The 21,850-nt window shown below is 39.2% G+C and overlaps 1 protein-coding gene across 6 annotated transcripts in view; it reads right to left on the minus strand.

The window, feature by feature from the left end:
- The window catches only part of DNM3 (dynamin 3), a 572,001-nt gene that overhangs the window by 333,230 nt on the left and 216,921 nt on the right, over window positions 1-21,850 (minus strand). For all 6 annotated transcript variants that reach the window (XM_061185713.1, XM_061185709.1, XM_061185710.1 and 3 more), the window contains exons 8-10: window positions 17,829-17,964; window positions 15,237-15,304; window positions 11,790-11,928 (exon numbers count right to left, since the gene is read on the minus strand). In XM_061185713.1, the coding sequence (XP_061041696.1) occupies window positions 11,790-11,928; window positions 15,237-15,304; window positions 17,829-17,964 (343 nt within the window). The remainder of the gene's footprint in view (window positions 1-11,789; window positions 11,929-15,236; window positions 15,305-17,828; window positions 17,965-21,850) is intronic.

A 21,850-nucleotide genomic window follows, 5' to 3' on the forward strand; every position in this document is an offset into this window, starting at 1 on the left:
GGGGACAGTAAGCAGGAAAGATCTAGGCATTACTGAAAGGCAGTAATGAAGCCAGTACAGTTTCTAATTGGTTGATCTTAAAAGGTTTGTAGGTGTGTAAAAGATGTTGTGGGAGTATAAAAATCAAAATGATGGTTTTAATTGCTGGCTCCCAAATGTAATGCTCCAGTCCCAATTCTTCATAATACATATAGGAAGAAGGCAAAAAAACAGTCCTGCTGACATTCAGAATGACTTCTGAGTAGGCTTTCTGCCACTCATTTCATTACCTCATTCAGCAGAGTCCCTGCTCAGTTTGCATGACGTTCTACTTAGCTTTAACAGATACTCAGCTGATTGCTCACTTCAATCCCTTGCCTCTCTTCTATGTCTCTTACTTAAGGTGCAATCAGTTTTCTCAACCACTTAAGTCATTATAATTTTCAATCTCTTTTGCTCTGGATGTTGAACTAAAAGCTTACCATTGTAAGAACACAATTTTTTGTCAAAGTCATCAAAATTTCAATCACGTGTGCCAAAATAATATTGACCTAGAAATCACCATCATTAGATTTTTATTCTTCTATTAATTATTTAAATATTCTGCAAATTGATTTATACAGGCTCAAGGAATTAAGGCTTTGCTATTGGATATAGTAATTTTATATTCTTAAATTTATTTCACATCAGTCATTCATTTAACAAACATTCTTTGGGCACCACTATAGGCCAGCTCTGAGCTCAGTTTATGTCAAAGTACCTGATATTGGAAACCTCACAGTCTTGAATGGCAGGTTGACTATACAGATAAATTGTTATGCGAGAGAAATATTTCACAAAAATCAAGGAGAAACACAAAGAAGTAAGTGGCTAAATCTGCTCTGCGAAGGTCTCAGAAGATTTGATGCTTAAACAATGACAGCAAAGCTTCCAGACAAAGCTGAACATCTATTAAATGATAAATTACTTCTAAATAGCTTATGTTAAAATTATGTTGAATATCCTTAAATAATAAGGAAGATTAAATGGAGTAATAATACAATATATATGTATTTAGGAATCAAAACTTTAAATATATAATTCTAAGAGAAAACTTTATACTTGTTCTGAGACAAAGTAGCACCATCATTTTTTTAAATACAAAAACATGTTTTAATAAAATCCAATATTTTAAGTATTATTTAGGGTAGTGTTTAATTATTTTGATGGGACGTCAATATAAAAATTTAATTTTAAGCATGGAGCACATTTTTCCCTAGAGGAAAAAAAATCACTTGAAAGACATTTCTCCTCAATAAAAATAAATTATACACTTACAAAATATATTAACCATTGATTAATCAGATCATGAGAGCCATACTATTAGGTTTCTCTTGGAACAGGCACAAGGCCAGGCAAGACTCTATACCTTCAAGAGTAACTAGTTCAATGCCTTAAGCAAAGACTCAGGTTCTTAGGTAACCATCTGTTCACAGTTCCATTGCAAACACCACTGAGAAAATGAACTAAAACCAGAATAAAATTTCTTTTATGTGCATGACTTGAGTTGATGGTTTGGCTGACCTGAAGATATGGGCTCTATTTTGATCAAAATGCTATAAACCGTCCAGTGTTGGCCACGCACTACAAACTCAGTAGTCATAATGATTTCACTGCTTATAAAAGCATGCAATAATTTTATTCTATTTATGTGAATTAAAATCTGCCCCTAAAACCCCTAGTGATTTTTAATTTGTGTGTAGCATAATGGTGGATTTATTCAGAAGATGAGAGAATATTTATTTGGGCACAACACATTTATTATGAAAAAAGGAAAAACAGAAGTATTCACATTTACAAAAGTGATCAAAAATGAGAAACAATTCTAGTAAAACAGGTCAAGAAACTTCACAAGCGTAAGTGGGAAAATTCTTTATTAAGGATTCTATATTTTAGGAGTGGCATATAGGAAGTCTAGGAAGATCTAAGTGAAGTTGGTAAAAAGGGGAAGGATGCCAGATCCCACCCGGGTGGCCTTGGGTAAAGTAGTCAGAGAGAAAGAAATACTGTTAGTCCTCCTTCTCCAAGTGGGCAAATCCCAAACCTCAAATATTTTCTACAAATGATGGGAGAAATGTTGAGCTCTGTGAAGGAAGAACATATATGGTAAGTTGATATGTTCTCCATTACATATCTGACCTTATTATTTCTTCTAAACAAAGAAATGAAGAGAATGCTAGTGTTATTTAGCAGATGCTAAGGAATTAAAACAAAAAGCCCAACCTTAAGTGAAATAAAGCTGAAAGGTAGTCAGAAGAGCCATAATCTCATTAAGTAATCAGAAAACATCCAAACAGGAGGGCAGGAGGGCATTGGTGCTGGGTCAAAACAATACCTGAAGACAATAACCAGGTTTTCATCACCACTCTTTCCACATTTATCTCTGGTAGACATTATTAAGCAGTTAAAATGGAACAAGAAAAATCATGCAGAAAGTAAGAGGAAAAGCAGGGGCCAGGGTAAATTATAAATTAAGAATTAATTGCAAAGATCATGAATCCTTTAATGAATTGTGAGATTAAAAGGTGAGATTACTATCTCTTGACTTTTAGTCAAGTCCCAGGACTGAATTTCATATAAAACCCAACAAATGATTCAAACTTTAATACTCAGCCTGATTTGAAACCTGAGTACCATGGCCCATTACATGAGGCATCTGTTGTATGCGAAGCACAGCACAGAGTGTTTGACTGGACAGCCAGCCATTAGAAGAGATGAAATGCAAGTCTTTATGTACAGAGTGAAAACCAGAGCAGATCTATCCAGACCTAAAAGAAAATCCTATTTGAGCATGATGCTTTGTAGCTATTGTCTTTCATCCTACAAGCTTTCATGGAAGTTACTCAAGTGACTACTTTAGCCAAACGGAAAATCACCTGCCAAGTCAATGAGACATGATTCATGTATTCAATTATTCATTCAATAATTATTATTCAAAACCTGGATGTTCAGGGGTTATAAATAGAGTAATGAGCTTAACAAACCAAGTCCCTACTCTCATGGAGCTTACATTCTCCAAGTCCCTTTACTGTCCCACAATCACAACAAAAATAAAAGACATATGTAGTATAATTCATGTGGTCGTGCCACAAAGAAAAACAAATTTGGTAAGTAGATGAAGAATGATATGTGTGTGTGTGTGTGTGTGTGTGTGTGTTCAAAGGAAGCACGTGCAATTGCTGACAGAAAAGTCAGAGGAAGACTCTGATTATGTGGCATTTGAGCAAAGACCTGAAAGAAGCTAGGATGTGACCCATGCAGATATCTCGAGGCAGAGCATTTCCAACACTGAGAATGAGAAATGCAAAGGCCCTGCACCACATCTCCTTGACCTGTTGAAGAAACAAGGAAACCAGTGTAGCTGGAGTGGACTGTGGGGAGGGAGATGGGGAGGAGTTTAGAAATGAAAAGGAGCAAGATCATGCAGGGCCTTGAAAGCTGTGGTAAGGTCTTTGGATTCACTGTTTAGTTACGTGTATTCAGGGTCAGATATCTACTTACCTAACATGCCACAAAACTCAGCATTTCTTCTAACAGCACTTTTTAATGAAAAATCTTTCCCGGTGTTTCTAATAACCAACTAATGTATCTTTTTTATTTCCTTGCAAAGCGTTTTTTTCTTTTTTCTAAGCAGGGGGAAAAAAATCAATTAATTGGTATGATGGTGATCCAAGAATGTGGCTTCCCAAGAGGCCAATAAATGGCACAGTTGCTAAACTGTGGTTAAAAAAACAAGATGTTCCTCTCAGTGCTTCCTGCAAAAAAGCTCAGGACCCTGCAATGAAGCACTGGAGAAGAGGCAGTAGAGAAAAGCAGCTGAAAGATGATGCCCACCAGAAAACTTCCAAAGTTGAGATGTCCCTGGAGTGAAGCCAAATAGCTCATAAAACTCTAATGTCCCTGTCTTGTCCTCCAGTACCCCAGAGACCACAGTGAGAAAACATCCGAGAAGAAGTGCATTCCCCCAGGTTAGCTTTGTGCCTTGTTATCTGAACACACATAAATCCCATGTGTTTCACTGATGTTTATTTATGTGGCTTAAGGAAAAGAAAAGTTAAGTATTTTACACATAAGAAATTCAACATGAGCAACTGTAAGTGAAAATATTGTTTTAAGTTTATATATATATATATTCACATATACATATATATATATATTCACAATACAGTGAGAGTAACTATACACTTCAGATTGCCTGGAGCAGTCTTGGTTTACTCATATTATTCCAGTGAAAGTATTGATAGCTCCCCCTTTTAATCTCAAATCTGTGTTGGACAATAAATTATATGGTCACCTTATCTATGGGTTGTGTTCAAAAGGGGTCAAGTAATTAAGTCCTGGAATACTCAACTTTAATTAGGATTATTTTGCTTTACAAAAGACTTTAATTAGACCAGTTTTAAGGTAAAAAACAATTGAAGGTAGACATAATAAGGCCAAATATCAAGAACATCAAATTGAGGAATAAGGAAAAGGATAGATACCTGAAAGAAAACCTGTCCAAATTTTATCATTTTAAAAGGAGTGACTAGAGGAAGTGGCAAGGTGGTGGTGTAGAAGGACGTGAGCTCACCCCTTCTTACAAAAACACAACTAACTACTGAACAACCATTGACAAAAAAAAAAAAAAAAAATCTGAAAACTACCAAAAAAGATATCCTACATCCAAAGACAAAGAAGAAGCCACAATGAGACGGTAGGAGGGGCGCAATAGCAATAAAATCAAATTCCATACCCGCAGGGTGGGCGACCCACAAACTGGAAAACAATTATACCACAGAAGTTCTCCCACAGGAGTGAAAGTCCTGAGCCCCATGTCAGGCTTCCCAGCCTGGGGGTCTGGCAATGGGAGGAGGAGCCCCCAGAGAATCTGGCTTTGAAGGCCAGCAGGGTTTGATCACAGGAATTCCACAGAACTGGGGGAAACAGAAACTCCACTCTTGGAGGGTGCACACAAGGTCTCATGTGCACCAGGACCCAGGGGAAAAAAGCAGTGACCTCATAAGAGACTGGGCCAGACCTACCTGCTAATATTGGAGGGTCTCCTATGGAGGTGGAGGGTGGCTGTGGCTCACTGCAGGGACAAAGACACTGGCAGCAGCAGTTCTGATGAGTACTCATTGGTGTGAGCCCACTTGGAGGCCGCCACTTCCTCCCCAAGACCTATCCCCTCCCAACAGTGCTGGGACGTCTCAGGCCAAACAGCCAACAGGGCAGGAACACAGCCCCACCCATCAGCAGACAGGCTGCTTAAAGTCTTCCTGAGCACAGCCCTGCCCACCAGAGGAACAAGACCCAGCTCCACGCACCAGTGGGCAGGAACCAGTCCCTCCTATCAGGAAGCCTGCACAAGCCTCTTAGACAGCTTCATCCACCAGAGGGCAGACAGCAGAAGCAAGAAGAACTACCATCTTGCAGCCTGTGGAAAAGAAACTGCAATCACAGAAAGTTAGACAAAATGAGATGGCAGAGGAATATGTCCCAGATAAAGGAACAAGATAAAACCCCAGAAGAACAACTAAGTGAAGTGGAGATAGGCAATCTACTGGAAAAAGAATTCAGATGATCCAAGATCTCAGAAAAAGAATTGGGGGGAGGGATAGATTGGGAGTTTGGGATTGACATGTACACACCGCTATATTTAAAGTAGATAACCAACAAGGACCTACTGTATAGCACAGGAAACTCTGCTCAATATTCCACAATAACCTAAATGGGAAAAGAATTTGAAAAAGAATAGATACATGTATATGTATAACTGAATCACTCTGCTGTACACCTGAAACTATACTCCAATATAAAATAAAAATTTTTTTAAAAAGGAGTGATTAAAATATTCTTTTTAAACCAAGTACAGATTTCTTTACCATCAGGATAACTTTAAAATATCTAAATTATTAATAAGTATTTCTAGAATATCTCATGTAGGATTAGTCATTGGGTTAGGTGTCAAAGATAAGAAGATAAAAGACAGCTCTTTTTTAAAAGGAGCTTATCATCAGCAAGAGGAGGCATTCACCTAAACAAATAAATTACAAACAAATTGCAATGCAGTATCATAATTGTTATGATAGAAGTAAACACACGGTTACAATTAAAGCACTAAGAAGGGAGTGAGGATGGAGACCAAGAAAGGGCTTACAGAGGCCCTTTAGGAAAAACGATGACTGAGCTGTATCTTAAGGAGACTCTCTAAACAAACAAAATCACATGTACAAATATTAAAGGCACAAAAAATCTTTGTGAATAGTGCAAATCACTTAGAAGGGCTGAAGCAAGCAAAAAGTGACAACGGATGTAGCTGGAGAGTTATTCAGGGATCAGATGGTGAAAACTAAACACAATCATAAATGATTTGAACTTTCTTAAGGTGTAAGGAGGCACTGAATAATTTTGAGGGAACAGGCAAAAACTATGTGTGCGTATTTTAGAAGGGCCATTTTGACAACAGTGAGGAGGATGAATTTGAAGATGACCAGTCTAGAAGCAGTAAGATCAGTTAGGAGGTCACTGTAGTAATTTAGTTTGGGGGGAAAAAAAAAAAAACTGTTTAGAGCCTTAAGGAAGAAGAGAAGGTAGTTGCAGTAGACTATAGAGTAGACAGCTTCAGTTAAGAAGCTTGAGCTGGAGGTATAGATTTGGGAATCAACAATGTTTTAAGTGATAGTTGAACTATGGGAGATATGATCTGCCAGGGAGAAAGGAGAGAGAAGAGAAGGAAACCAGGAGCAAATTCTGGGGGACTCCAGTGTTTAGAGGCAGGCAAATGTGGATAAGCTCTTGAAGGAGATGGAAGAAGAATCATGAGAAAGATGGAGGAGAATCCAAGAAAGAGAGGTGTCAGCTTCAAAAAGAGAGTGGAATTCAATATCGGGAACAAGAGTGTCCATTCAATTTGGCAATCAAGTCTCTGGTTAACCTTTACCATAATTATTTCAATAGACTGGTGGGTGGAAGCCAAACTTCAGAGGGTTAAGGAATTAACTGGAGATGAGACAGTAAAGATATAGCAAGCACAAACTACTTTTTCCCCCAGGAAGGTTGGCCATGAAGAAAAGGAGAGGAATAGGGCAGAAGACAGGTTTTTGTTACTTATAAGTCAGGAGAGACATAAATATATTTATACATTGACTTATTTTAAAATGTGATGGAGAAGGTGATGATTCAGCAAACAGAGGAATCCAAAGAGTAAGTTCCTTAAGTAGGTGAGAGTACAGGTAGAAGCCCAGCCCTGGTCAGGATTAATACTTCAACAGAGACAGAGAGAAGGATGGGCATGGCTTGGAATACACATAGGTTTGGGGGCTAGAAATTAATGTTCCCGTTTATGGCCTCTATTTTCTCTGTGAAATCATTACTGAAAGTGATGAGCAAAGCATCTTAAAAAGAGTGTTATAAGTTTAACATCACTATGGTGGAGAGCACTGCAAGTCACTAACTAATGAGATGCTGAAGACAATGGGTATATGATGTGGCCCTAATCCACACAGATAGAGGGTTGTCTCCAAGCTCTTCAGCAACCTGGGGGAAAGGGAGAAAAAAGACAAATAGTAAATTCGACCAGCCTTAGAGTTTTAACAGGTGGCAAAGTTAATCCAAGAGGAATTAAAGTAACAGATCAGAAAGTTAAAGGTAAATGTACTGCTTGTCAATTTATTGCCGCTCAGCTCCAAATTCAACCTTCTTGCCCCCTCTGTGAAAATAATCCTGGGCCCTCTAAGTATTTTTCCTTTGCTGGCTGGCACCAAGTGAAGTTTTGTCAGGAGAGGCGGGGCCTGGAGAGACACTGAGGGAGGAAAAGGCAGGCTGAAGCAGGCTACTGCAGTACAAGGCAGCCACTGCCCCTACCTTGAACAGTTTGCAGCAGAGTGTCTCCAAGGAGACACCTCCCCATGGACACCCTTTCCCTCCCAGCATGCTCCAGAGGGCAGATTTCACTGCAGCATGACACTACGGCAACTTTTCTGCTACTCGGTGAGCCACATCCAGGCCCACTTTAAGGAAGTCCCAGTCTTAGCCCTGGTCAGGGGCCCTCTTTCCTGGATGTTCCCCTAAAGGTGGTACCTTAGCATCTGCTCCTTACAGCTTCTACCCCTATATTCAGTTGTTCTCTTAACTTCTTACTAGCCAATCCCTCACTACTCTAAGCCCATGTTATAGTTAATACATTTTTATAGTAACGGTTCCCTGTTCAAACTGCTGTGTGGTTTCTCTCTTCTGATTGGACCCAGACTGATACAATGGTCAGGAAATATAATAAAATCAGGAAGACACAGGTAGCTAAGAAAAAAAAAAAAAAAAAAACAGAAGACAAAGCTCTGAAGGTCTCTTTGAGTTTAAAGACTGGTTATAGGGAGAGTAAAGGAGTGAGAGAGCTGGAAGGGCTGGAACCTGTGGTAGAATTTAGGTATAGAGAAGAACTGCTCTCTCCCTTCCTCCCCCCCAGCACCCTTCACACCTCACTCATAAAGTAGGAACTTCCACCAACATTTCTTCTCTCTTGAGAAAGTACTACAGGAGAAGCCCTTGTCATTTTCGTCACCTCGCAGGAAAGAAAAAGAAAGAAAAGACAAAAGGAGACCTGTGAGCCCCCGACCTGTGTTGGCTCACAGCTCCCTGCTTCGTAGAGCAGGCGCACTACATCACTGCTCACTGTAGAGGCCTGTAGGTGTGAGCTTCGCCAAAACACGCTGTGCTCCTTCTGGGTGCACATCTCACTCTCTCCGCCACTGTGGGCTCTGAGGTTAACAGCTGGAAGAGGAAGTAACAGGAGGCTCCCACTTCAGCAGGAAATCCCAGCCATGTTTTCCAATCTAGATTTATCAGCAGCAAAGCAGATGCTAAATTTCAATTCTCCTTTAAGCTTTCCTACTAATTTTCCAACTGACTCAAAAGCTAAAAGAGGGTAGAAGGGGGTAATCAGTGTTCTGAAAACCCTAGATTTAGAGTTTTAAATTTCTGAAGAATCTTTTGGTAGAACATTTGTCCACCATGACAGGGGCTGAAAGAGGTCACAAGGAGTGTGATGCTAGTGTGGAATGAATGGAGAACCACTGCAGTCAAAGATCTCCAAGAGCAGCAGCTACTGGGTGTTGGACATGACCTCTACTAAAGTCATCCAGGTTGAAGGTGAATTTAGGATGGAGAGGAAAAATGTAAGCCAAGTTCTAAATATCTTGATGAATACAAGGGAGTGACCAGGACCTGACGGTGACAGTGAATAGAAGAGAGACGGGTGGCAGAGCTGGTAACACCCGGGCCTTAATGGAAGACTTTTTATAGGAAGGTGAAGGAATAATGTTTGGAAGCCACAAATGGAGAAGTACACAAATGTCATGCCTGATCCAGGCCCTTAGATTCTTTGAGTTTGGGCCAATAAATATCCTTCAGTGAAGGGAGCTGAAGGGTAAACAATAATCTCAGGGAGAAAGCTAGGTTTTATTTAAGGCAACATATAAAATGTTTTGAGAAGACAGTACAAATATACAACCACCACTGGTCTAGAGAGGTTAATGGAAGAGGAGGTTCAAAGGGTGGAGAGCAAAGAATAAAAGCCAAAAAGTGTCCAGGAAGAAGCTGTCTCGTCCCATGCCATCGGCACCAACTGTTGGTTTTCCAGTAAGCTGGATACAATGGGAAGTGATAAAAAAAAAAAAAAATGATTCATACATACCATAAACACTTTATATAACTTAAAACATAAATGTACACACATGTGCCAATCTTTTGATGTGAGGCCAAGGCCTGTTCTCTGCATATGGATCTGCTGATTGGAGTTATGCGTCTTCTGTCTTACATAAACCACATCCTTCATCTGTGATTTCCAGTTTTGCTTTCTTTAAAGTGGAGGGGAAACATAAAGACACTCGGGAAATCATCTGAATGCAGAGCCCATCTAGATTTTTATCACCGCCCCCCCCCCCATATACTTTTAGCCTTGTCCTACCTACACCTAATCAATTGCAAAGCTTTTGTAGCTAACCTTTATTAAGTCATTCCAAAGCTGGATTTTTATGGAAACAAAATTCAAAGTCTTTCCTGCATTTGATCAATTTATTTACTCTTCACTTAAACTACATAATTAAAATAAGAAGGAAAACTGGCTAAACAGGTTTGAGGACAAACACAGCACAACTGGCCATTGGAAAGAAGACCACTTAACTGGTGGAAGCAGGAATGCATGGGCAACCTAAAGCTTTTGGCTGAAGAAGACATCTATATGCTGAGGGCGGCAATCCATGTGATTAAATAGAGAATGCAGTTTCAGTTAGTTCAGCAAGTCAGTTAAGAGGAGGCCAATATACAGGTGACAAGACTAACTGTATTTTGAGGTATATAGGCAAGGACAGGAGGGATGTGAAGTATTATTAAATGGCTTCAAGTTTCCAAATGAAGAGCTGGCATAAAGACATTTTTTTCTTCCCCATGTGCATTCTTTTCCCTTTCCTCAGTCCCTTAATGCCTATGGCTTTTCCTATTTTAGAGAAGAGAAAATAGAACTTTAAGGAACAAGGTAGAAGAATAGTAAGAAGTCTAGAGAAGGGATCTGAAGCTCCAGAGCCACTTCTGGGCCCCAAGCTAGTTCCACTTAACTCCTTTTCTTTTAGCATTGACAATCCTGAATTCCTAAATTTAGCTTCCTTTCCTCTTTCACTACTTATATCTTTCCTTCATCTGAGTTTTTCTGCAAGGTAACTGGGAACCAACACTAATATTCATTCTCTCTTTCTTTTCACTGGTTTTTCACGAATGTTACTCATAGTAACCATATAGAAAGGGAAGGGTAACAAAATTAACAAAATCGGAAGTATATATACTTTCAAGAAATAATCAAAGTAACAATAGTAACTGCCATAGGGCTAGGCCTACCCTATCCTAACACCATCAGTAATTCCCTTCTTATATTTTCCAATACAGGGTACCCCTTTCATGTCCCTATGGAATGGATGGAATCCAGCACAATTCCTCCATGTTCCTCAGTGAAGAGCCCCCAGATTGGGAAGTCTCTTGCCCACTACTCTCCATCAATAAATATTACAATAAATATTACAAGGTGGAGAATATTGGGTGCTACTAAAAATGGCCATTTATAGATTAGCCACCATTTACTGAGCACTTACTATGTTTAATCAATGTGTTAAGTGCCTCATGGGTTTCAGTCATCGTCTTGTTTAATCCTCACTGAGGTGATATCATCATCATCATCAACATCATCATCATCATCATTATCATCCCCATTTCACACAGAAATTAACAAAAATATAAAGATTAAGTATGATGCTCAAGGTCACACAGCAAGTAAATAGCAGAGCCAGGATTTGAATCTAGATAACTGGACCTCAGAGCCTCGCTCTTAACTACTATACCACAATGCCCCTTCCCAGAACACCCAGGTTCAAGTGGAATTCATTTAAAATTTAGAAGAATTACCTTTTTGTTACAAACAATATCACTGATTCCCTTCTCCTAACAATTACTCCCATCCATGCACCACAGGAGAAATTGGTTTAGGGCATTCACTTAATTGTTCTAAAGTGATGTTTACCTGATTAAGACAACAACCTTATTTGGAATGGGGTGATAGAAGTCAATATGCCCATCTATCATGAAAGCAATTCCCACTCAGTACTTTTCACAATCCTTCCCCTTGAGCAAACACACAACCTTCTATGACAAAGTGGAGGGTCATGGAAAGAGAGGCATGTAGCAGGGTAGGAAAGATGGGTAAACCAAGTAGTTACTGGTTGCAAAGTTACATAATTCAAACTTACTTTTTTGGTACACTTCTTGACAGTGTTGATTAATTCTTGTATTACCAGATCTACACTCTTCAAGGAAGGCCCTTTCAGCTTTACAATTTGTTTTTTGACTATTGCTTCGAATGCCATGTCTGGAGTAAACAACCCTGTCCTGAATGTAAGAAAGAAAGCAGCACGTTAGATATTTTAAACTGAATGATATTCAATACTCTTTTTAAAAATGTTTTAATTGACATGCTACTTAAAGCATGCAAAAAGCCTACTTTAAAAGTTACATAGTGATTTATTCTATCCACAGTATCATTTGTAATAATATCCTTAATACATTCTATAGATGATTAACATTACCTAAAAACAGTTCCCAAAACGTTTTCAAGGCTCATAATGTGACCTTCAATATTTAACTGTCATTTGTCTCAACTCACTGGTTCACAGCAATACAAAGGAATGCTACAACAGAAATGGTGTCCTAAATTTACATTTCTATTTCTAAAGTATTCCAAAAGCAATCCTCTCTTCTCCTTCATGGAGTAGAAAATGATCTTCACTTTCTGAACACTGAAATAGTAGCATTCCTGGACTACACAACATATTCTTTCCAGGAGAGCTGTATTATAGTGAGCTCAGTGGTTCCCAGTTTGAGGTCCTGGGGTGCTGAAGGAAAAGGAAGGCAGTTAAGTGGAACTAGCTTGGAGCCCAGAATGCCTAAATTGTGAATTTACAAAAATGACAAATGATAACCAAAGTAGCAAGTATCTTTTCATTTGGATGGAATTAATTCAAACTGATGTCATAACAATGCTTTTCTCATGCTGTACAGAAGCTCAGGAAAGCAGGTATGTGTGTGCATGTGTGTGTGTTTCATAAAAAAGTAAAAACTGATTACTCATATTTAAACAAAAGGTCAATGGAGAAAAGCTACAATAAGAGGGATCCTGAACTCTGACATATGCCATGCCCAAAGACGTGCAGGCTCCAGATGTTGGTGGTTGATCCTCCCCATCCTAGACCCTCCTCCCTCCCCCTTATTTGGTTACCTTCTCTTCCTGAAACACTCAATTTTATGGTACCTCTTTTGGGAGATTTCTTTAACACTTCCATTTTAGCAGCCTTATTCTATGTCCCTTCTTATTTACTTAGCACCCTGTGCCCACCTCCATTTCTAACTGTACTGTAGTAATCATACTATATTGTAATTGTAATTTCTCCACTTTGGATACAGAATAAAATCCATGTTGTTTAGTCTGACGTTAAAAATTTTCCCCTGTCTGTCCCTAATCTTCCTTTGAGGTTATTTTCCTCCTTCCTTTCATGCACGCTATGTTTCAGCCAAACCAGACCATTTGCCTTTCCACAAACACATTCATACTAATACTTTATGTCTTTTCCTTCATCTATGATGTTCATTTCATCTTTCCCACAATTTCAGCTGTCCAAATCCCACCTGTGCTTCAAAGACCAGACCAAAAATAACCACTTCCTACAGCTCGCCTCCTCCAGTCCTGCCGCTGACTAGGTCTTCCTTCTCTGAATCCCAGCGTCCTACTTTGCACTACAGTAGTCTGAGCACATATTTTAGTCCTGTTACTATACTGGTAGGGAGAGTCGTTATTGTCTTTATCTTTGTTTTCCCCACAAGGAGGGATCCCTTGCTCATCATTGGCACTCAGTGTTAGCAGAACGAAGAAGGACCATCAGGTGGGTCCCCAGTGGGCAAAGATGGTTTCTATTATTCAAATATCTAACAGAATCAGTTGGGAACAAAACTCTTCAAATTAAGTGTATTTAAGGGCATAAATAATCACACCATTAATATGTCTTATACTCAGGACACTGTGCACTTCTTATCATCTTATAGGCAAATGAACTCCAGAATAATAGTAACAACCAATCTCTTCTGTTGGTATGCATGTAAATCAGAAACCTACAATCCTGAATTACTGAGCTTTTGCAGTTACATTCAACGAAAATGTAACTGGTAAGGAGTTTGAAAAGCCAAGTAAAACTACTGTGTTTGATTAAGTAAAATACTTTATGACCCACCCCCCCCAAAAACGTAATTTGGTTCCACTGCATTTATCAAATCAGTATGTTCACATACTAGCTCTGCCCAGCTAAAGAGCAAGACATAGTTTCTGTACCAAATGTATTCTGGATTTGAGGGACAGGGAATAGAATTAATAGGGAACTAGAATCCTGTTGAAGGTTAAGAATAAGACATTGGATGTGGTTATAGATGTTGTCTCCTTTTCACTTTGTGAATGCATATTTGCCCATATTATTTGAGACTTGTAGAGGAGATTTTCTAAATTTTGTAAGGATAGATAATTCAAATGTCATAACTCCTTTGGAAAATCACCCATCACACACACACTCAGGGTCAAGTTTTGCTCTCTCAGCCTCTGTTCCCCAAATAGTCTAAAGTTGGCCCTGTGGCAAAAGCTGAGATACAACTGGCCAATGGACTGGGGACCCCTCCTTCATGTAAGATGATCATGAAGTAGGCAACCTGTCTTCTTACCTTGAATTCAGGACGCCCCAGTTTAACATATGCTCCATTACATTGTATTTAGCCCTCTATACATGAACTCAAGAAATGTGTGTTTTAAATCCATTTATTTTTTTATCAATTATTTTTATCAATTCATTAATTTTTTTATCATTTATTTCTGTAATGAAAGTAAATGAAAATAATCCCACTTCATACAAGCGTGAATTCAGGTACAAGTTCTCCTCCCAGCCTCATGTCCCTCCGCTCTCCTGTCTACATTCCTAACTCCAGTCCAGATGTATGGCTTCCTGCTCCACGAATACGTGCTGCCCTTTACCACCTCCATGCCTTTGCTCACATTACTCCCTCCACTTTAAGCCCCCTCCTTTCTCCTCCAGCCTCAACAATCTCCCTCCTCTCACATCTCATTGCATTGACACTTACCCCATACACACACAAACGGACACACACACACACACGCATACACACAAGCACATGTATCCGCACAGACACCTTTGCTTGTTGAAATCATTCTTGTTCTCAAAACAGGCAAGGTGTGACTCTAAAGTAACCACCTTCATTAATCTTTCCCAATCTTGCTCCATAAATCCAGCCAAAATTAATCTATTTGGTTTCTGTGTAAGTAATGATCACTTATGAGCAAGTCTGGCCTCTGTCCCTGAAATACAGAGCCCTGAAGAACAAGGTCTTGTTCATCAGCAAATTCCTGATTGTTCAGAGCACAGTGCTGTGAGGGCAGAAAGGGTTTTTGTTTTTTTAATTGTAAACAGACAGTATGCCAATAGTAGAAATTACCATTGAATCCAAATGAGGATTCCCTATTTCTTACTCCCACCTCTATATTCTACTCTGCTCAGATGATGAAAAGGTTACTTCACTAGCCATTCATAAACATTAACATTTTTTAGTAGCTTGAACTGAAGACAAGGAAAATGTGAAGCACTTGCCTGATACCATGTATGTTTTTGATTGCATAGCTTATTTCTCTTCGCAGTTCTTTCTCATTGAACTCCATCTGCAGATGCAAAATAAGCCACAGTTATGACACTTAATTCCTTTGAATAATAATATCATTGAATATTAAAAAATGAGAATAACTTGACTCCGTTATTAATAAAGACTCATGTCTTTCCTAACCTAAACCCAGATGGTCAAAACATCTGTTTATATAAAGTTCAAGGCAACACAGAACATTAGGGATTTCTGGGAGTTTTAGTGCAGCGGATTTTAACTCTATTATAGATAAGGAGTGCTGTGCATAAAGGATGACTTCTGGACATAAATCTGGCTATTCATTTGAATATATAATTCTTCATTCTTTTGCTGAATATAGTAAATGTATTCACATATGAATGCATAAATAAGAGTGTCACCTGATGTACAACAGCAGTCCAGCTGTGCTGAGATTAACAATGGCTGTCTTTTCTCCCTGGCCATTTTAACCACCTGAGTTCAAAGCCTCTTTAAAAGAGGAAATTAATAATATTTTGCCAATCCAACACAGGACAGACTACTGTATAAAAATTTCCCATAAGTTCTAGGTATCTTAAATTTATTTGGAAGTAGGATCAAAGTGTCATAGAGCTTAGACCTGGAAGGGACATCAAGAGAACATTTGATTCAGCCCCTAACTTTTGAGATTTGGCCTCTCCAGCCTCATTATCTGTCCATTTTCCCCCTCACACTTTATGCCATAGAGCAATGAACTGCTTTAGTTCCACAGCTCAGCCTTTACTATTCCTCCCTTTCTGTCTGGAACAACCTCTCCCGTGACTAATCCCACCTCTTCCTGCTTAACTAGCTGCTCATCCTTCTTAAGTCAGCTCAGAAGCCAGGCTCCTTTACACAGTCGGGCTGGGATTCATGTCCGTGGGCCTTGTTTCCATAGCACCCTGTGCTGAAGTTTGTCACTTTACCTAGCACATTTTAATGAAACTGTCTATTTACCCATCTGCCTCCCACATCAAGAAATAAGCACCCGCCTCTGTATGTGAGGCGAGTAACATAGTCCCTAAAATTACCTAGATGCCTACTGGGCATTTCAAGCTGAACATATCCAAAACAAAACTCTTGATTCATATTTCCACACTGAACTTTTCCTCAGTTCCCCTCATCTGATGGGCACTAACATTTGCTCAGTTGTGCAAGCCAAAATCTTGGGAGTCATCTTGAATCTTCTCTTTTTTGCAACTCCCATATCAATCCAACCCCCATTGACTCTACCTCCAAAATCACAAATCCATCCACTTCTCTCAAGCCTCTCTTCTGAGGCATTTTTACTATAAAGCTAAAGAAGTTTAAGTTTCAGAACTTCTCCCTTGCATAAGCTCCTTCCAAAACCCGTGTCTGAGTTTATAATTTTGTATTCTTCTTCTTCGGGGGGGTCCCCAAAATTGTATAGGCTTCAGGCCCCACAGAAAGTGGATTCACCCCTGCTCTGGCCCTACTGTTTAACTCACATTGTCTCCCTCAGTCCACTCTTGCCCCTTTACAATCCAACCCACACAGTGTTCTTTTAAAATCACCAACCAAATCCGGTCACCAACCAAATCCTTAAAACTCTCCCCTAACTTTCCACTGTTAAATGTAAACACTTCACAGCAACCTAGAAAGCCCTGCGTAAACTAGGCACTTCCTTCCTCTGAATTCATTTTCTTCCCGCCAACCCATTCATCAGCTCTACCCCAGCCTCAGCTGTTCCTCACCTGCTGTACAGGTACTTGCTCTAGGGCTTTGTCCTTGGCTTCCTGCCTTGAACAACCTTCTTCCTCCAGATACTTACAGGTGACCTCTTCATGCCATTCAGGTCATGCTTTAAAGGCCCCGTAGTCAGAGAGACCTTGCCTGAATATTCCATCAAAACTGGCTTAGCCAATGGGGAACTACGGATAATTGTATCTTGGTAGTGCCTGAGTTATCTACCAAGTTTTATCATTTGTATTTTTCACAAAATGTTAATTCCAATGTGCTTACACTTATATTCTACTTTTTCAATTACCTTTCTTATGTGAACAGTTTCTGATTCTTAGTCTTTAATTTTTTTCATCTTATATAATCCAATAAATTGATATTCCATAAAAAAATTTTAAATAAATGTTAGCTCTTATGCTTGACCAAAAAAAAAGTGGCTTATGCAACTCCCCTCTCTCTCATATTATGTTACATAATAATACCTGATTTTTTTTCCTTTTTTATTTGTTAATTTTCTGTCTTTCTCCACCAGACAGTGTCTCTGTCTTGATCCCTGGCACGTAGATCACTGGTACACAGTAGGTACTCAAGAAATATTTTTAAATTAATTAGACAACAAATAAACCAATTAGTCATTGTTGAATTATTGAAATGTCATTAGATCCCATTAAATAAAATCAGAACCATCAGTAAGAAAATAACTTCTCTCCTAAATCTCATTATCTGAGTATGGAGGCTTTTGTTTAAAGAAAACCACTTACCACTCACATAACATTTTATGAAAAGTTATGTAGAACAGAATATAGAAATGAAATGAAACAAAAGGAAAAATAACATTTGGTACAAACCTTTACTATCTCAAAAGGAAAACGTTCATGGAAAATACGATTGATTTTAGCACCCCCTGAGAGCTCCAGGGTATCTACTTGATCCCCTGACCCTTCAATTCTCTTCTCAAAGTCCACAGCAAATTGCTGAACCATCCTATAATTGTGAAAGAGAAATAAATTCAAGTTAAAGTTACGAGGTTTCACATTTTTCATTTTAATTTGCTATGGTTAGCAATTCTTTTCCTGGTGTTCTTAGCGGCACCTACTGGCAGAATTAACATTGCACTCTATTCATTACTGAAAATGTAACTATAGGAAATACACGTTATTAAGATTTATTTCAGACATTTAATTTAAAATATGTATTTTAAAACTAAGGAACCAAGATGGGGGGGTAGAAGGACGTGCTCTCACTCCCTCTTGTGAGAACACCAGAATCACAACTAGCTGCTGGACAATCATCGACAGGAAGACACTGGAACTCAACAGAAAACATACCCCACATGCAAAGACAAGGAGAAGCCACAATGAGATGGTAGGAGGGGCACAATCACAGTAAAATCAAATCCCATAATGGCTGGGTGGGTGACTCACAGACTGGATAACACTTATACCACAGAAGTCTACCCACTGGAGTGAAGGTTCTGAACCCCACGTCAGGCTTCCCAACCTGGGGGTCCGGCAACGGGAGGAGGAATTCCTAGAGAATCAGACTTTGAAGCCTAGTGGGAATTGATTGCAGGACTTCGACAGGACTGGGGGAAACAGAGACTCCACTCTTGGAGGGCACACACAAAGTAGCGTGCGCATCAGGACCCAGGGGAAGGTGCAGTGACCCCAGGGGAGACTGAACCAGACCTACCTGCTAGTGTTAGAGGGTCTCCTACAGAGGTGGGGGGTGGCTACGGCTCACCGTGGGGACAAGGACACTGGCAGCAGAAGTTCTGGGAAGTACTCCTTGGTGTGAGCCCTCCCAGAGTCTGTCATTAGCCCCACCAAAGAGCCCAGGTAGGCTCCAGTGTTGGGTCGCCTCAGGCCAAACAACCAACAGGGAGGGAACCCAGCCCCCACCCATCAACAGTCAAGTGGATTAAAGTTTTACTGAGCTCTGCCCACCAGAGCAACAGTGAGCTATACCCACCACCAGTCCCTCCTATCAAGCCTCTTAGATAGCCTCATCCACCAGAGGGCAGAGAGCAGAAGCAAGAAGAATACAATCCTGCAGCCTGTGGAACAAAAACCACATTCATAGAACGATAGACAAGATGAAAAGGCAGAGGGCTATGTACCAGAGGAAGGAACAAGATAAAACCCCAGAAAAACAACTAAATGAAGTGGAGATAGGCAACCTTCCAGAAAAAGAATTCAGAATAATGATACTGAAGATGATCCAGGACCTTGGAGAAAGAATGGAGGCAAAGATCAAGAAGATGCAAGAAATGTTTAACAAAGACCTAGAAGAATTAAAGAACGAACAAACAAACAGAGATGAACAATACAATAACTGAAATGAAAACTACACTAGAAGGAATCAATAGCAGACTAACTGAGGCAGAAGAACGGATAAGTGACCTGGAAGACAGAATGGTGGCACTCACTGCTGCAGAATAGAATAAAGAAAAAAGAATGAAAAGAAATGAAGACAGCCTAAGAGACCTCTGGGACAACATTAAACACAACAACATTCGCATTATACGGGTCCCAGAAGGAGAAGAGAGAGAGAAAGGACCAGAGAAAATATTTGAACAGATTATAGTCGAAAACTTCCCTAACATGGGAAAGGAAATAGTCACCCAAGTCCAGGAAACGCAGCGAGTCCCATACAGGATAAACCAAAGGAGAAACACGCCGAGACACACGGTAATCAAATTGGCAAAAATTAAAGACAAAGAAAAATTATTGAAAGCAGCAAGGGAAAAACGACAAATAACATACAAGGGAATTCCCATAATGTTAACAGCTGATTTCTCAGCAGAAACTCTACAAGCCAGAAGGGAGTGGCATGATATACTTAAAGTGATGAAAGGGAAGAAACTACAACCAAGATTACTCTACCCAGCAAGGATCTCATTCAGATTTGATGGAGAAATCAAAAGCTTTACAGACAAGCAAAGGCTAAGAGAATTCAGCACCACCAAACCAGCTTTACAACAAGTGCTAAAGGAACTTCTCTAAGTGGGAAATACAAGAGAAGAAAAGGACCTACAAAAACATACCCAAAACAATTAAGAAAACGGTCATAGGAACATACATATCAATAATTACCTTAAACGTGAATGGATTAAATGCTCCAACCAAAAGACACAGGATTGATGAATGGATACAAAAACAAGACTCATATATATGCTGTCTACAAGAGACCCACTTCTGACCTAGGGACACATACAGACTGAAAGTGAGGGGATGGAAAAAGATGTTCCATGCAAATGGAAATCAAAAGAAAGCTGGAGTAGCTATACTCATATCAGATAAAATAGACTTTAAAGTAAAAAATCTTACAAGAGACAAGGAAGGACACTACAGAATGATCAAGGGATCAATCCAAGAAGAAGATATACCAATTATAAATATATATGCACCCAACATAGGAGCACCTCAATACATAAGGCAACTGCTAACAACTATAAAAGAGGAAATTGACAGTAACACAATAATAGTGGGGGACTTTAACACCTCACTTACACCAATGGACAGATCAGCCAAAATGAAAATAAATAAGGAAACAGAAGCTTTAAATGACACAATAGACCAGATAGATTTAATTGATATTTATAGGACATTCCATCCAAAAACAGCAGATTACACTTTCTTCTCAAGTGCTCATGGAACATTCTCCAGGATAGATCCCATCTTGGGTCACAAATCAATCCTCAGTAAATTTAAGAAAATTGAAATCATATCAAGCATCTTTTCTGACCACAACGCTATGAGATTAGAAATGAATTACAGGGGAAAAAACGTAAAAAACACCAACAAAAGGAGGCTAAACAATATGTTACTAAACAACCAAGAGATCACTGAAGAAATCAAAGAGGAAATCAAAAAGTACCTAGAGACAAATGACAATGAAAACACGATGATCCAAAACCTATGGGATGCAGCAAAAGCAGTTCTAAGAGGGAAGTTTATAGCTATACAAGCCTACCTCGAGAAACAAGAAAAATCTCAAGTAAACAATCTAACCTTACACCTAAAGGAACTAGAGAAAGAAGAACAAACAAAACCTAAGGTTAGCAGAAGGAAAGAAATCATAATGATCAGAGCAGAAATAAATGAAATGGAAACAAAGAAAACAATAGCAAAGATCAATAAAACTAAAAGCTGGTTCTTTGAGAAGATAAACAAAATTGATAAACCATTACCCAGACTCAACAAGAAAAAGAGGGAGAGGACTCAAATCAATAAAATTAGAAATGAAAAAGGAGAAGTTACAACAGACACTGCAGAAATACAAAGCATCCTAAGAGACTACTACAAGCAACTCTATGCCAATAAAATGGACAACCTGGAAGAAATGGACAAATTCTTAGAAAGGTATAACCTTCCAAGACTGAACCAGGAAGAAACAAAATATGAACAGACCAATCACAAGTAATGAAATTGAAACTGTGATTAAAAATCTTCCAACAAACAAAAGTCCAGGACCAGATGGCTTCACAGGTGAATTCTATCAAACATTTAGAGAAGAGCTAACACCCATCCTTCTCAAACTCTCCCAAAAAATTGCAGAGGAAGGAACCCTCCCAAACTCATTCTACAAGGCCACCATCACCCTGATACCAAAACCAGACAAAGATACTACAAAAAAAGAAAATCACAGACCAATATCACTGATGAATATAGATGCAAAAATCCTCCACAAAATACTAGCAAACAGAATCCAGCAACACATTAGAAGGATCATACACCATGATCAAGTGGGATTTATCCCAGGGATGCAAGGATTCTTCAATATATGCAAATCAATCAATGTGATACACCATATTAACAAATTGAAGGAGAAAAACCATATGATCATCTCAACAGATGCAGAAAAAGCT

The sequence above is a fragment of the Eubalaena glacialis genome, chromosome 3, assembly GCF_028564815.1.
Source record: "Eubalaena glacialis isolate mEubGla1 chromosome 3, mEubGla1.1.hap2.+ XY, whole genome shotgun sequence".
Taxonomy (NCBI): domain Eukaryota; kingdom Metazoa; phylum Chordata; class Mammalia; order Artiodactyla; family Balaenidae; genus Eubalaena; species Eubalaena glacialis.